The following is a 13,709-nucleotide window of genomic DNA, read 5'->3' on the forward strand; positions in this document are numbered from 1 at the left end:
AAGATTTCTTTAATTATAACCATTCTCTTTCTATATTCTAAGCTTGTTAAAACACACATCCAGGTGATGTTTATGTATGTCTGTACACAAACTCTGTATTTGTTAACTTGCAGCATTTTGCTCCAGAACGTGCCTGTAGCTGTTTGGCCTCCTTCTCCTGAGAAAAAAATATGAGCAATGCTTACAAAGGTAATGAAAATACTCTGAAACACAGTGAGAAAGAAGGAGAACTTGTACTATATATATATAACATATGTTTGAAAAATTTTCTTCAGTGCTGTTAGTGAACTGTGTATTTTTCATCTTTATTACCAAATTCTTCAATGTAATAACAACGTTTGCCATATGTCTCTAAGACTTTGGTTTGTTTTTCTTTGAGGTTTCCCCCCCCCAAAACACCTTCACTTTCCAATACTGATTTTTCATCTGAATCAGTGTAACCTTTACAGCCCATAGCAGATGCCAGAAGAGCTGTCACCACTGGGTGGCAGCTGTGCACCTCCTGTCCCAGCCCTTGAGACCTCTGTGCTGGTGAGGGCACATGGCTCTATGTTGTCCTACCTCCACCCTTCAAAAACCGCTTTAATTAAAGAAAGTAGGCAGGCTAGGAAAAAATCTCACAGTCAGAACCACAGAATCCACATTGCAAACCTTCGGGTCCTGTTTACAAAGTAGGTGTACCAAACACACTTGGCTGTACCCCTGAGATGGCTGTTGTTAAGAACGGCTGTTCTGCAAAGGTCTCTGCCCCTGTTTGTAACCCTCAGAGATGTTCTTACCCCTGTTTTAGGCACCTGTACATGGTGCAACCTATCTGTGTTTCCTGCTGATCTCCTATCTTGGTACCTGCAATGGCAGCACTGAGTGGATGTAGTTCTGATATGATGAAGGTTCAGAGTTTAGAAGGGTTAATGTAATTAAGCTGTTCAAAGTGTCTATTGGTTCCCAATGCTTAAATACTGGCCGTGCTAACTCCTGTTCTGTTACAACAATTTGGGCAATTAACAGTGTGAAATTACCACTGAATGCAAGGAAGAGTTATGCATATCCAGGTGACAAGTTCTTTCTTCATAGACTAACTCCAATGCATATGTCTTTTCTGCTTTTAGGATCACAGAATCACAGAATGGCATGAGTTGGAAGGGACCTCAAGGATCATGAATCTCCAACCCCCTGCCACAGGCAGGGCCACCAACCTCCCCATTTAATACTAGACCAGGCTGCCCAGGGCCCCATCCAACCTGGCCTTGAACACATCCAGGGGCGGGGCATCCACAACCTCTCTGGAGAGTGTTCCAGCACCTCACCACTCTCATAGTAAAGAACTTCCCCTGATATCCAACCTCAATCTCCCCTCCCTCAATTTAAAACCATTTCCCCTCGTCCTGCAGTTATCAACCCTTTCAAAGAGTTGATTCCCCTCCTGTTTGTAGGCTCCCTTTAGTATTGAAAGGCTGCAGTGAGGTCACCCCGCAGCCTTCTTTTCTCCAGGCTGAACAAGCCCAGCTCCCTCAGCCTGTCTTCATAGTGGAGGTGCTCCAGTCCCCGAATCTTCTTTGTGGATCTCCTCTGGACCCTCTCCAACAGCTCCCTGTCTTTCTTGTACTGGGGACTCCAGAGCTGGACACAATGCTCCATCTGGGGCCTCACAAGAGCAGAGTAGAGGGGACAATCACCTCCCTGTCCCTGCTGGCCACCCCTCTTCTGACGGAGCCCAGGATACCATTTGCTTTCCAAGCTACAAGAGCGCACTGCTGGCTCATGTTAAGTTTTTCATCCATCAGGACCCCCGGGTCCTTCTCTGCAGGGCTGCTCTCAAGGACCGCTCCTTACAGTCTGTATAAATACCTGGGATTCTTCCGACCCAAGTGCAAAACTCTGCACTTTGCCATGTTGAACCTCATCAGGTTCACCTGAGCCCACCTTTCAAGCCTGTTGAGGTCCCTCTGAATGGCATCCCTTCCTTCCACCGTGTCAACTGCACCACTCAGCTTGGTGTCATCACCAAACTTGCTGAGGGTGCACTCGATTCCGTCATCGATGTCACTGATAAAGATGTTAAAGAGCACCGGCCCCAAGACAGACCCCTGGGGGACACTGCTCATTACTGGCCTCCACCTGGACACAGAGCCATTGATCACCATCCTCTGTCTGCGGCCTTTCAACCAGTTTCTTATCCATTGAGTGGTCCACCCATCAAATCCACATCCCTCCAGTTTGGAGATCAGGATGTGGTGGGGGACCATGTCAAAGGCCTTGCTCAAGTCCAGTAAATGACATTGATCGCCTTTCCCTTGTCCATCAATGCTGTCACTCCATCATAGAAGGCCACCAGGTTGGTTAAGCATGACCTTCCCCTGCTGAAGCCATTCTGGCTGTCTCGGATCACATGCCCATTCCTCGTGCGATCAGACATGTCATCCAGGAGGATCTGTTCCAGGATCTTCCCAGACACAGAGGTGAGACTCACTGGCCTGTAGTTCCCCAGGTCCTCCTTGCTCCCTTTCATGTAAATGGGAGTGATTTGAAGATCCCGCAGCATCAGTTTTTTTGAGGCTTTTGGAAAACAGGGGTGTCTGAGTCAACCAGAAGTGCTGCAGATGGCTGCTCATATGAAGAGGGAAGAGAAGAAATGGGTTTTTAAGCTCTGCTCTAGTCAGTATTCAGTTGCACATAGCCCTCACCCTGCTCTGGTAGCTAAAGCACTTCTTTATAAATATTGGGAAACCACGTCCTCACAGTCAGAGGAACAAGCAGGAACTCTTCATGGTAACCCATCACAGATGCTACATTTTGTGTGTTTCAGCAATACATTGCATCAGAATACATAAATTTCTCATTTCCTAATCCAGTCTCATAGAATCATAGAATGGCTTAGGTTGAAAGAGACCTTAAAGATCACCAAGCTCCAATCCCCTGCCATGGGCAGGGTTGCCAACTACTAGATCAGACTGCCCGGGGCCTCCATATCATTAAATATTATTGGCTGAGAAACAAAGAACAAATTTTATTTATTTATGTATTTATATGTATATATATATTTATTATATATTATATATATTATTATATATTTATTTATATATATATATGAAACAACTGGAGAGACAAGTGTGAATTAGGTACCTCCTTTTTTCTATATGTCTTTTTTGCTTGACTTGTTTGCTCTTTCAAAATCCCCTGGTCAACAGTAGGAGGAATATAATGTTACAAAACCAAATGGAAATGTACAATGAAAAGCAAGAAGGACGTTCAGTGAAAACACTGACAGAATTATTCCAGGCTGACCACATGGGATCCTGTCCTATGTATCTGCTTGTGTGCCCATCTGCTCCCACACTAAGTGTTGAGTGTGCCGGCCAACTTCAGCCAGCTGAGTTGAGTTGATGAAGGTCCTAGTTTTGTGGAACATGGCAGCTGGTTAGAGGAGAGGAATTACTACTAGATAAGGAAAGAATGGTAGCTGATTCCTTGTTTGGGTTGTAGGGCCAGCTGGCCGATCAGCTCATGAGTAATCACACAGCATCACCAGGCTGGTAACCTACATGTGGGGTGGGAATGTGATAAGGAATTATACACATTATAGGAAGTTATAAGTGTTGTAAGAGAATGCTGGGGAGGTGGAGGTGGCAGATCTCAAGGGCTGTGGGAAGGCACAGTGAGGTACAATGCATAATTCCTTGTTAGCCAAGCTCCTGACAGAGACCGGGGGAGAAGGGCAACCTCACTGGATTTCTGCTGTGATGTTCTTGTTCCAACTCCTATTCCACCACAGAAGCAATACATGAAGAGGATAATCAGAGTGATTGTGCCATTATCACTAAGCAAAAGTCCACCCCTTTTGTGTTGGGTGTGACTTTTCAGACCTCTTTTGTGAATACAGGAAAAGCAGTATTCATTGCTTTATTTATTTTTGCAGATGACCTATGAACGTGCACCCCACTTTGGTTTAACACAATGCCTATGCTGCCAGTCAGAAAGCATTAACAGCATTTTAATGTTAAAAATTAACTTTCCTGAAGACGAGTTATTCAAGTTGCGAAACAATGAAACACGCGAGAAAAGGAGCACAGAATAGCTATGATGTTTGTTTATGTATTTGAAGTAGAGGAACTTGCCCATGTATTATGAAACACTGAGTAACCTTAATGACTCAGCCATTAAACTTCTTGCAGCTAAGATTACGATTGTGTTACACACCAAGCAGAGTGTATGAAAGAATAAACTTGCCTCTGGGTATAAATATTTGGGCATAACTGCCTCACCAGCTCCTTCGTGGCCACTCCACTGGTAGTGTTGGTCCAAGTAGGTGCCTTCAGCTTTATCACCGACTTATAGTGATAAAGCAGTGGTGTGTCTCACCAAAAAGTGAGCATCAGAAAAGATAAAAATGGCATGCCCTTCTGTTTGGAATCCCATAAAAACTGAAAAATGCTTAGCAATGACGCTGTACGTTTCAACAAACTTCAGCTGTCTGAAAACTAGTTACTCTAGGTTAGTTGACTGGCTCATCTCTGAAAATAGATGTTTTCTCCAGGAGCTGGAGGTACTGACTTGTCCTAACACAATCTTTGGATGAGATGAGTAACACCATGGAGAACTCCCTCTGCTTTTGATCTTCCCTAACTCATGTAGACTATGAATACAGAGACAGAAAGCTGAAGTTGTCAGATGAATCTCCACCAAATGTCTACTGTTTCATCCCACTTTAAATTTTGTTAAGGATCTAGAGTATGCTGCTCTTCACTGTGATTAGTGTTGTAGATCAGTGAGATAGCATATCTGATCCTCCACTAAGGTTTCCCATTGGGAACCAAGCCAGACAGTTTCATAGCAATGGCAGCAACAAAAGGACAGCATCCTTTAGACCAAATCAAACTGTTAAGGTCTGGGTTGGAACCATTCCATTGTTGCATCTAGCATGGTAAGAGCACATAGAAAAAATGAACTTTTTACTTAAACATGCAACAGGTGTGTAAAACAGCCAGACATGGGAGAACTAGGAGCGGGGCAAGTCAATATCAAAGATACCAAGTTCTCAGATATTCCCACCTGTGCACATGATATGACAGCCATTTGGCAGTGTGCTCTGGGCCTCTTTCCAGAATTAAATGTAGAGGAAATGCTTGAAGAAGTTATAGCTGTCATTTTATAGTTTTTGCTTGGTTTTGTGAGGGGTCTGCCCTGAGTGCAGTGGAAGCACACAATAAATGTCAGATGTATTTCCACTTGGAGCACAGATTTTGTACTATCAGAGCAGAGGTAGTGCAGTGCAGATGATATAAGAATGTATTTCTGAAATAGGATTTGTGAAGGATATCTTTTGTAGGCTCACAGAGATTTGTGAATTGATCCTAAGTGGCTGCTCATGAAATAACTGTTAGGCTAGAAAGACAGATTGGGGTGAGTAAATGTATTTGGACAGTGTGGCAGGGAGATGACTTTGGTGACAACAATATTGATTTGGTGTGAAAGGTGCAAAGTTGCTATAGCCAAAGAGGTACAGGACAATATGGCAGTAGATGAGGCAGCAGAATAAGTGAGTAACAAAAAGCCTGGCTCTTGAAGATGTCTGGGGAGAAAAGAAGGAAAATACAAATATTTTGTGTTGGAAGAATACGTTACAACTTTAATAGTCATATTAATATGAATTATTTCACTTTCCCTTAGAAAGACAAAATGCCCTCAACTTATGAAGCCGAAAATACGTCAAACTTAAAATGATTTATTACCAAAATATTTGACATCTCTGTCCAGTATCATAAACTATATTGGACATTTTGCACCTAATCAGGAGAAAAAATACCTTTTTTTCTTTTCTTCTCTTGACCTCTGGAAATACAATTAGAGCTGCAATGCTGATTCTTTAAAATAGTAGACACATACAAAAACTAGTCCAGCTATTTCTTCCATATAACAGTGCATAAATGAACAACTGTAGAGAAATCTAGAACAACTTTTTTTTCATTTGCTGTGTATAGGAAAGATTAATGGTATTAGCAGTTAAACCAGCTGTTACTCTTTATTTCACTGATGACTTTTTTAGCAGTAGGGTCAAACTTCAACTGCCTTGATCCATGGAAGAAGTGGAATAATCCTAGGAATAAAAAATAAACCATTATACTATGCAAACAAGAAGTAGCTTCATTATAACAAACTGGGGAGCACCATCTTTGTGCACACAGGAGAGCATCTGTTCAGTTCTGTCTTTTGCAAGATTCAGAAATATGGCATCTATAATAACTCCTGAACTTATACTCATTATAAGTAAACTGATTCTAATTAAAAGCTCATTTGATAGAATCATAGAATCACAGGGGTTAGAAGGGATCCAAAGAGATCGTCGAGTCCAGCCCTCCTGCTAAAACAGGTACCCAAATTTCCTGTACCTTTATGTTGGAAAACAGCATCAATTCTCTGGCTAATTCCTGGAAAGTCATTGACTGTCCTCCTAGGATAACCCTTCTCCATGGACTGGGTGTTTTCATCATACCTATATCATATTAACAGAGACATGGAATTTGCAGAATTAAAAAAAAAAATCTAAGCAAGCCTTTGTTTACTTCTCCTTGGATACAAGAAATAATTGTCACAGGGTCTTGAGACTCAGAGAACGAGTGTTACTAGGTAAGAAATTTGTGCTGTTGTGGTTTTCTTAGGTTCTTATCTTGTGACCAAGGCAGTAAAATAGAACTGCAAGATATTGTAAACATTCTTTCCAAAACTATCAAAAACAAAGGACAGGAAACCACATGCAGCCAAAAATCCAGCTGATACAGTAAGTCTCACCAAGGAGCCCCACAATTAGTCATAACAAAGTAAATTTGACCCACATATGCTCCTGGTTGCCTGAAGAAAACTTTGCAGCAGTTGCCCTTGCACAAAGGACAAATCTGTCAGCTTTCCAAAGCTGACCTTACTTCTGTTTGCCTGGTGTTCAAGAATTGGCAATCACTCGTACAGACAGTGAATAGGGTGTCACAGCATCACAGAATGGCTCGGGTTGGAAGGTACCTCAAGGATCATGAATCTCCAATCCCCCCCACCACAGGCAGGACCACTAACATCCACATTTAATACTAAATTTAAAAGTTGTGTGCTGTAAATCTAATTCTAATCAGTTAAACAAAGGGAAGAGGACTTTTCAGAACTGAAATCAGAGAAATTCTGCACAGGCCATCCAGGCAGCCTTCCACTGAAGTAGGTTACCTCTCGATTCTTTATTTTCTAGAGATAATTTTGTCTACTTTATTTGTAAAAACAGTCCAGATGTTGGATTTTTTTTCAGCTTCCAAGTATAACACATCAAAATGATTCTATGATCCTCGGTGCCTGTTCCAGCACGCTATTAAGCTCTCTAAAGTGGAAGCTGTTTTCTTTTCCCTGCAGGAGTCAAACACATTCTTTATGTCTGTGTTACCCAGTTCCACAGAGTTCTCTAGAGGTCTAATTTCTTTTTCATCCCACAGATGATTTTAATGGTGTAATTATATGGGAATCAATCATCAGAAAGTACTTGTCTATTTTTCTTACCTCCAGTACTTGTCACCTATGAAGAAGTCTGTCTTCCCTGTATGTTTGTTACAAACAGCTGCGTCGATTTTCTTAACACCTTTAGGGAAGCCTAGTGTGTTGATGTTCTTTGGATAACCAAGCAGCACCTTATATCCACTGACAATCCAGAAATTATTCCCTATTAAAAGAAATAATTCTAAACTTCTACTCTAGATTTTGAGAAACTAAATGAAAAAAATATATATAATCCCTCAGTGTACATTGTAGGAAAACTTGATGAAACCCCTCCAACCTTCCTTTTTGAAGGTGATATGGTTTTCAAATTCAAATATAGCTACCCTTGTTCCTCCTATTTTTCCTCAAAATTAAACGTAAGAAATTTTTTTTTAAAAATCCATACTCCACCTTTGAAAAACAGGATCTGATCTTTCTTGTTCTCATATGCAGCTTGAATACCAGATGGCAGAGATGGCCAGAAGGCAGAAATTAATTCAAGTTCAACTTCTGAGTTATCAGGATAGACTCGCCATAAGTGTCTGATTTAAATATGAAACAGGTTTAGTAGTAAACAATAAACCACAGATGTTTCTACATATGTGCAAGAATGTGAACAACATTGTGACTTACAAGTTCCTTCATGTCAGTGGCACTACCTGACCTGATGTGTCAGAAAGGAAAACTCCCTTGTTTGGGATATGAGGCTTTTTTTGGTTCTGATTTATTTCTGGAATTACCCTTCTCGTTGGTATTGGTTGATTTATGGTATCACCTACAAGCAGCTGACAAATGCAGGTTGAAGTTGTACTGTATAATGTGAGAGGCATAGGGTCCCAGATGAGAAGGCTTTTTTCTGTGTGCCCAGACACAAGGCTTGCATAGGTAGCTGGAAGAGGTAGTGGTCAAACTATATTGTAGAACATACTTATTCCTTAGGAAATGGCTGCAGCAATTATTCATTTCACTGCTTGGTGTAACCATCTATACATTTGGGAGGAAATCTATTAGGATCAAGATGTTTTCTGAAACAACAAGTAGGCTACTTTGTCAAGGGATCCTACAAAAAGATTAACATAATTCCTATCTATCTGCTAACAGCCTTTGTTTCAATATACTATTATTTCTGAATTCTATCCATTTGTTTCATTGTAAATCCCATAATCATAGTTATGTTATCCACCTAGGCATTCAGGGTTTCTAGAAAACAAACATGAAAACATGAACTCCACATAGACAAAAGCCACATCAATTTCTACCTTCCCTTTAGAAATATGACTTCTCGTCGGAGTGTAGTTACAGCATCAAAAGATATCTGGGGGCCACAGGCGTTAGGTGATGCAGGGATGGCTGGCCTTTTACCTGGGTTTTTTGTTGCAGAACCTAGGGAGATGTTTCAGAAAGCACAGAATTTGTAGAAAGATTAAACTTTTCATATATAAATGGATTTTTGATATTATGTGAATACAATGAGAATTTCATGTTGAAAATTTGTGAAAGAAATTATTTCCCTGTTGCTTAGTTCTCTTTTTCTTAGGAAGTGGATTTTACTTACCATAAATAGACTGAATGCCACTTATGTCATCTGGGGAGAGAGGAAATTCACTGGGGCTGATATATGCGTAATTGGGGAACATCAAGGCCCTCTGGTCATTGGAATGGGAGAGACCCAGCGCATGGCCAACCTCGTGAGCAGCAACCAGGAACAGATTGAATCCTTAAGAAATGGATAGAGAGGTTGGTCTAATTTTGACCTACAATTGAGTAATACATTCTGAACACAACACAACTAATGCTATGTTGATTTTCACACAATATATCAAAATTCACTAGGGTATGCATGTACATGTACATGTTCCTATAGTATATGTGTGTATATACACAAACATTTTATATGTAGGTAGGTTTCACTCTTCCACCATTCAAAGGGAGCAACTCTTGGCTCTCTTTCTGGCTGTTCTTTCTATCACCTGCTGAAAGTATGTGTGTGGCATGAATAGATGTCTGGGGATGAGTGTGGGTGCAGCCCTGAGGAGTGTCCTGGCAGGGTTTCCCAGCTGAGCTTGAGCAGATCAGATCGTGAGTCAGGTCAAACTGACAGCACTACAAGGAAAGAAGAGAGTGCACTGTGTGCTCAGCTGGGATACCAAAGTGTCATTGTGTGTAACAAAGCTGAGGTCATGAACAGACAAAGAAAAATACAGTTTTATCTGAATGATTTACCTTTTTATCTAAGAGTTTTAAGCGTATATCTTCTCTATAGCCTTGCCAAATAAAATACCTTTAAAAAATTATGCTTATGCATGCTTATTACCAGTGAAATATTAACATAATAATCAGATAAGAATTGGACTTCCTTCAACGTGCATTTAATTATTTGCATTCCTCCGAGTAATACGCCTTTCTGAATTTCGGAAGAACAATCATCTGCCCTGCTGCCTGGGAGCCAGCAACGTAACAGTGGAGATCACAAGCCTGTGGCAGAGCAGAGGACTGTCATCGATTGCCCAAGACAGGCAGTCTGAAGCCAATATTTCCATTTCTCAAAAAGACAAACAAAGCCATAAGTTTCCACACACATTTCCTGTCCTTTCTTCTCATGAGCTTTCCAAGCTCGCCAACAGGTCCTGTAGTACATCACTGCTGGAGCTGTGTTGTTGAGGAATAGCAGCAAAGCTGAGGCTCACCCATTCGTTCCCGGTATAGGACAAGCAATGCATTTTGTCCACATGACAAACCCAGCCACCACGCTGCAGCTCTTTTCTGCCACAGTGAGCCCACATCTCTCCTTGTGCAGGGCTCTTACAACACCTTCCTGTTTGTTAGCTCCTTGTATTTCCTGCAGTGTGACCTCAAGTCTATTGCAGTTCTCCTCTGCTGTTTCCCATCCCCAAAATCAGATGAGAAAAGAGTGTAAAATAAAAGAGGGCAATGTGCCCATGTACTGACAGGTTTGTCAGAGGCAGCAGGTGCTGTATGGCCTGCTGGGTGCAGAACAGCTGTGTCCCAAGTGGAAGGTTGAATACCCAGTGCTCCTCTTTTTTCACACCTGGTGGCACACATTAGTAGTCATTTCCCCACTCTGTACCTCAGCCCATGGGTGGTCCAAACAGAATGTTCTGATCCCCAGTTGTTGCAGGAAGCTGAAATTGCAGGGAGAACACTTACACACGTCAGCCCATTCTAGATTGAATACAAAGTAAAGCTACAACAAAATATTGAGGGACCTATTTAGTGCTATTGCTGAGGACTGGAAGTGTGTGGTAATGCAGGCCAGGAGCCAGTATGTGCACTGGAAGGTGAAACATAGCTTTTAGCATGGATCTGGTAACATGGTGTACAGTAGATTAGGCTGGTTTTCACATCAGCAGCATGTAACATTCTCAAACTGCTAGTGCTTTGCTTTGTCTCAGTTTATCCTTTGCCTAATAAAATCAGAAAGCAATTTTCCATTTGCACAGCATTTCAGAAACCTTTTGTTACCCACCATCTGAGCCTGTGGTCCAGTCTTCATCCTCATCAAAGTGAACATCACCACCAAAACCACTGCCAGGTGGGAAGGCATGAGCGAGAACACCAAGGGGGCCATCAAAATAGCGAGGGCAATGTCCATGAGCTAAGTAAAGTCATGGAATGATAGAATCACTAAGGGTGGAAAAGACCTCTAAGATCATTCAGTCCAATCATCAACCCCCCCCACCATGCCCACTAAAACCATGCCCTCCAGTGCCACATCTCCATGTTTCTTGACCACCTCCAGGGACAGTGACTCCACCACCTCCCTGGGCAGCCCATTCCAATGCCTCACCACTGTTTCTGAGAAGATATTTTTCCTAATAACCTAATGACCTAATACGGCCATTACCTCTTGTTCTATGATATTGTCCTACAATATGATATTGAAATAGCTTCGAGTTTATGTCACGACTTCAGGAAAATCTTTAAATTAGTCTTACCATTGATTTTTAGTCAGTGTATTACCTTTTGTCCCAAAAGCAATTATTATATCTGCTATTCCCTCTTGGATGCGAGTGAAAATCAGTGGGGTGACAGTACTCCACACTTTAAATGCCTTCTGGATTGCTTTATCCACATCTTCTTTGCTCATATCTGGCGTGTAGTTCACAATTCTACAGTTACGAAGGTTCAAGCAATAATACTTAGTGCTTGCATAAAGAATTTCTCTGATATTGTTAAGATGATAAACAGAGATACATAAGAAGAAATTACACTGTAACCCAACAGCTCCCCAAACTCATCTTGAACTGAATGAGTTTAAGCAATGTGATGACTGTCCAATATGTCTTTTTCAGAAAAATAATTGTGTACATGGTAACAGCTTTTGCTCAAAATGGATTGTATCCAGGAATTGGTCTCTTGAGCATAAAGAAAATTGTTTCCTTGCGTCTCGGTGACTGTGCTGTCAGTCACAGCAAATTTTGAAAATGGGGGGTTTGTGTTGGGTGCAACTGATATTTCTGTTTGGCTCACAGAATATGTATTGGAATGACGCATAACAGGCAAAATTCTGTAGTTGACTCATAAAATGTAAAATATCCGTCTTGACTCTCAGAGATTGCTCTCAGGGATATGGTCAGTAACAGCTGGAGAAAGAAAAATATTTTTGTCTTCCCATCTGGAAACCGTTGCTATGGAAGTTATATTTAAATATAACAAAAGTGGATACCCACAAAACCACAATTTAAGCACAGAAAATTAATTATGGAAATACTACCTGTACGTCAGATTGTTTTTCTTCCATCCAGGCAGAGTAACGCCATAGAGACCTACATCAGGAACACCACACCTAGGTTTCTTCATCATTTCTAATGTCTCGGTGTCTGGTTTTCCTGTCACTTTCAAACCAAAAAATCTTTGCATTTTTTGGAGTTTCTCAGCGGTAAAATCAGCATTTGTTTTCCATCCACGCTGATTTGGGTCTGCCTCAGTGGTATAGAATTTACTTAAGTAATCCTAATGAAAAAAACAAACCAAACACATTTCATGTTTTGATGTTTCTTAAATAATACCTTAAGACTGATACTGTTTGTGTATTGTGCTAGCAGAATCATCTGCCTTTGATTTCAGAGAAAAACAGATGTTTCCTGAGGAACATAGCTAAACAGAAACAGGATTCTTATTTACTTGACATTTCAAGTTTTTACTGATTATACTATTTAAATAAAGTTTGGACCACAGAGTTCTGTATGACAGCATTGTCTCAGAAAGACAACAAACAGCTAGAACATGCAGATTAAATTAAGAGGAGAGGCTATAGACTCAGATACAGACAATAAAGTTACCTCTACAAGCTTTGCATCCTCTTTGTTGTCTTTCTCGGGGTGGGCAGGAAGAGCATTAGAAACAGCTGCATACATTAAGAGAAGCAGCAAAAGATTCTTCATTCTTACAATCCTTTCCATCCTCATACGAGAGCGAGCTGCTTTCTGCCTAGTGTGCATCGTTTCTCAGATTGCAATTGTATGGTTATATAGTGAATTGTAGAGTCAGCTGTAAACTGACTCAGAATTTGCCATGCTCTGATTACATCCAGACATCCTAAAACACTCTGCCGGCTGACAAAATAACAGTTTATTAAAGCCATCCGATTTCACAGGCATCTGAAGTCAGTTAGTGTTTGAATACTTCTAAGTTGCCTGGCTGACATTTCAAACCTGACACTCAATTTTAGATATTTTACACTAAATTTTAGAAACCCTGAGCAATTTTGAGCTGATGCAATGGTGGACAATGGGTGTCCCAGCCCAGATGTGTGAAATGAAGCCTCCAAATGTAGAAGTACTCTTATCCACACTCAATCTAGAGAAAGGGAGTTATACACCAGATATGAATCCCTTCCTAAAAACTAAAATTTTGGGATAAATTACTGTCATGTACAGGTACAAAATTTTCTTTTTGAATTATGTGAGAATGGCTATTTTGGAAATTGGAGGAAGAGTTCAACTCACTAACCATCTCTTCCCTGCAACTCTTTAAAAAGGCAGTATGTTTAACTTAAAGTGGTAAAATCCAGGATGTACATATGCAAAATTTCTTTCCCTATAAATCCAGCCCATAGAATGTGAACGATGTTATACTTTCCTTCCTTCCTTCCTTCCTTCCTTCCTTCCTTCCTTCCTTCCTTCCTTCCTTCCTTCCTTCCTTCCTTCCTTCCTTCCTTCCTTCCTTCCTTCCTTCCTTCC

At 41.0% G+C, this 13,709-nt stretch overlaps 1 protein-coding gene across 1 annotated transcript; it reads right to left on the reverse strand.

Moving 5' to 3' along the window:
* Positions 1-5,993: 5,993 nt before the first annotated feature.
* Positions 5,994-12,955, reverse strand: LOC122175102 (matrix metalloproteinase-27-like). Its single transcript, XM_042862521.1, has 10 exons — positions 12,810-12,955; positions 12,242-12,480; positions 11,488-11,636; positions 10,994-11,122; positions 9,062-9,223; positions 8,766-8,889; positions 7,918-8,048; positions 7,531-7,690; positions 6,387-6,490; positions 5,994-6,094 (listed from the first exon to the last, which is right to left on the reverse strand). The coding sequence occupies exons 1-10, from the start codon at positions 12,933-12,935 to the stop codon at positions 5,994-5,996; spliced, it is 1,425 nt and encodes a 474-aa protein (XP_042718455.1). The 5' UTR covers positions 12,936-12,955.
* Positions 12,956-13,709: the final 754 nt, after the last annotated feature.

The sequence above is a fragment of the Lagopus leucura genome, unplaced genomic scaffold (assembly GCF_019238085.1).
Source record: "Lagopus leucura isolate 7727_CA_CO unplaced genomic scaffold, USGS_WTPT01 Super-Scaffold_702, whole genome shotgun sequence".
NCBI lineage: Eukaryota > Metazoa > Chordata > Aves > Galliformes > Phasianidae > Lagopus > Lagopus leucura.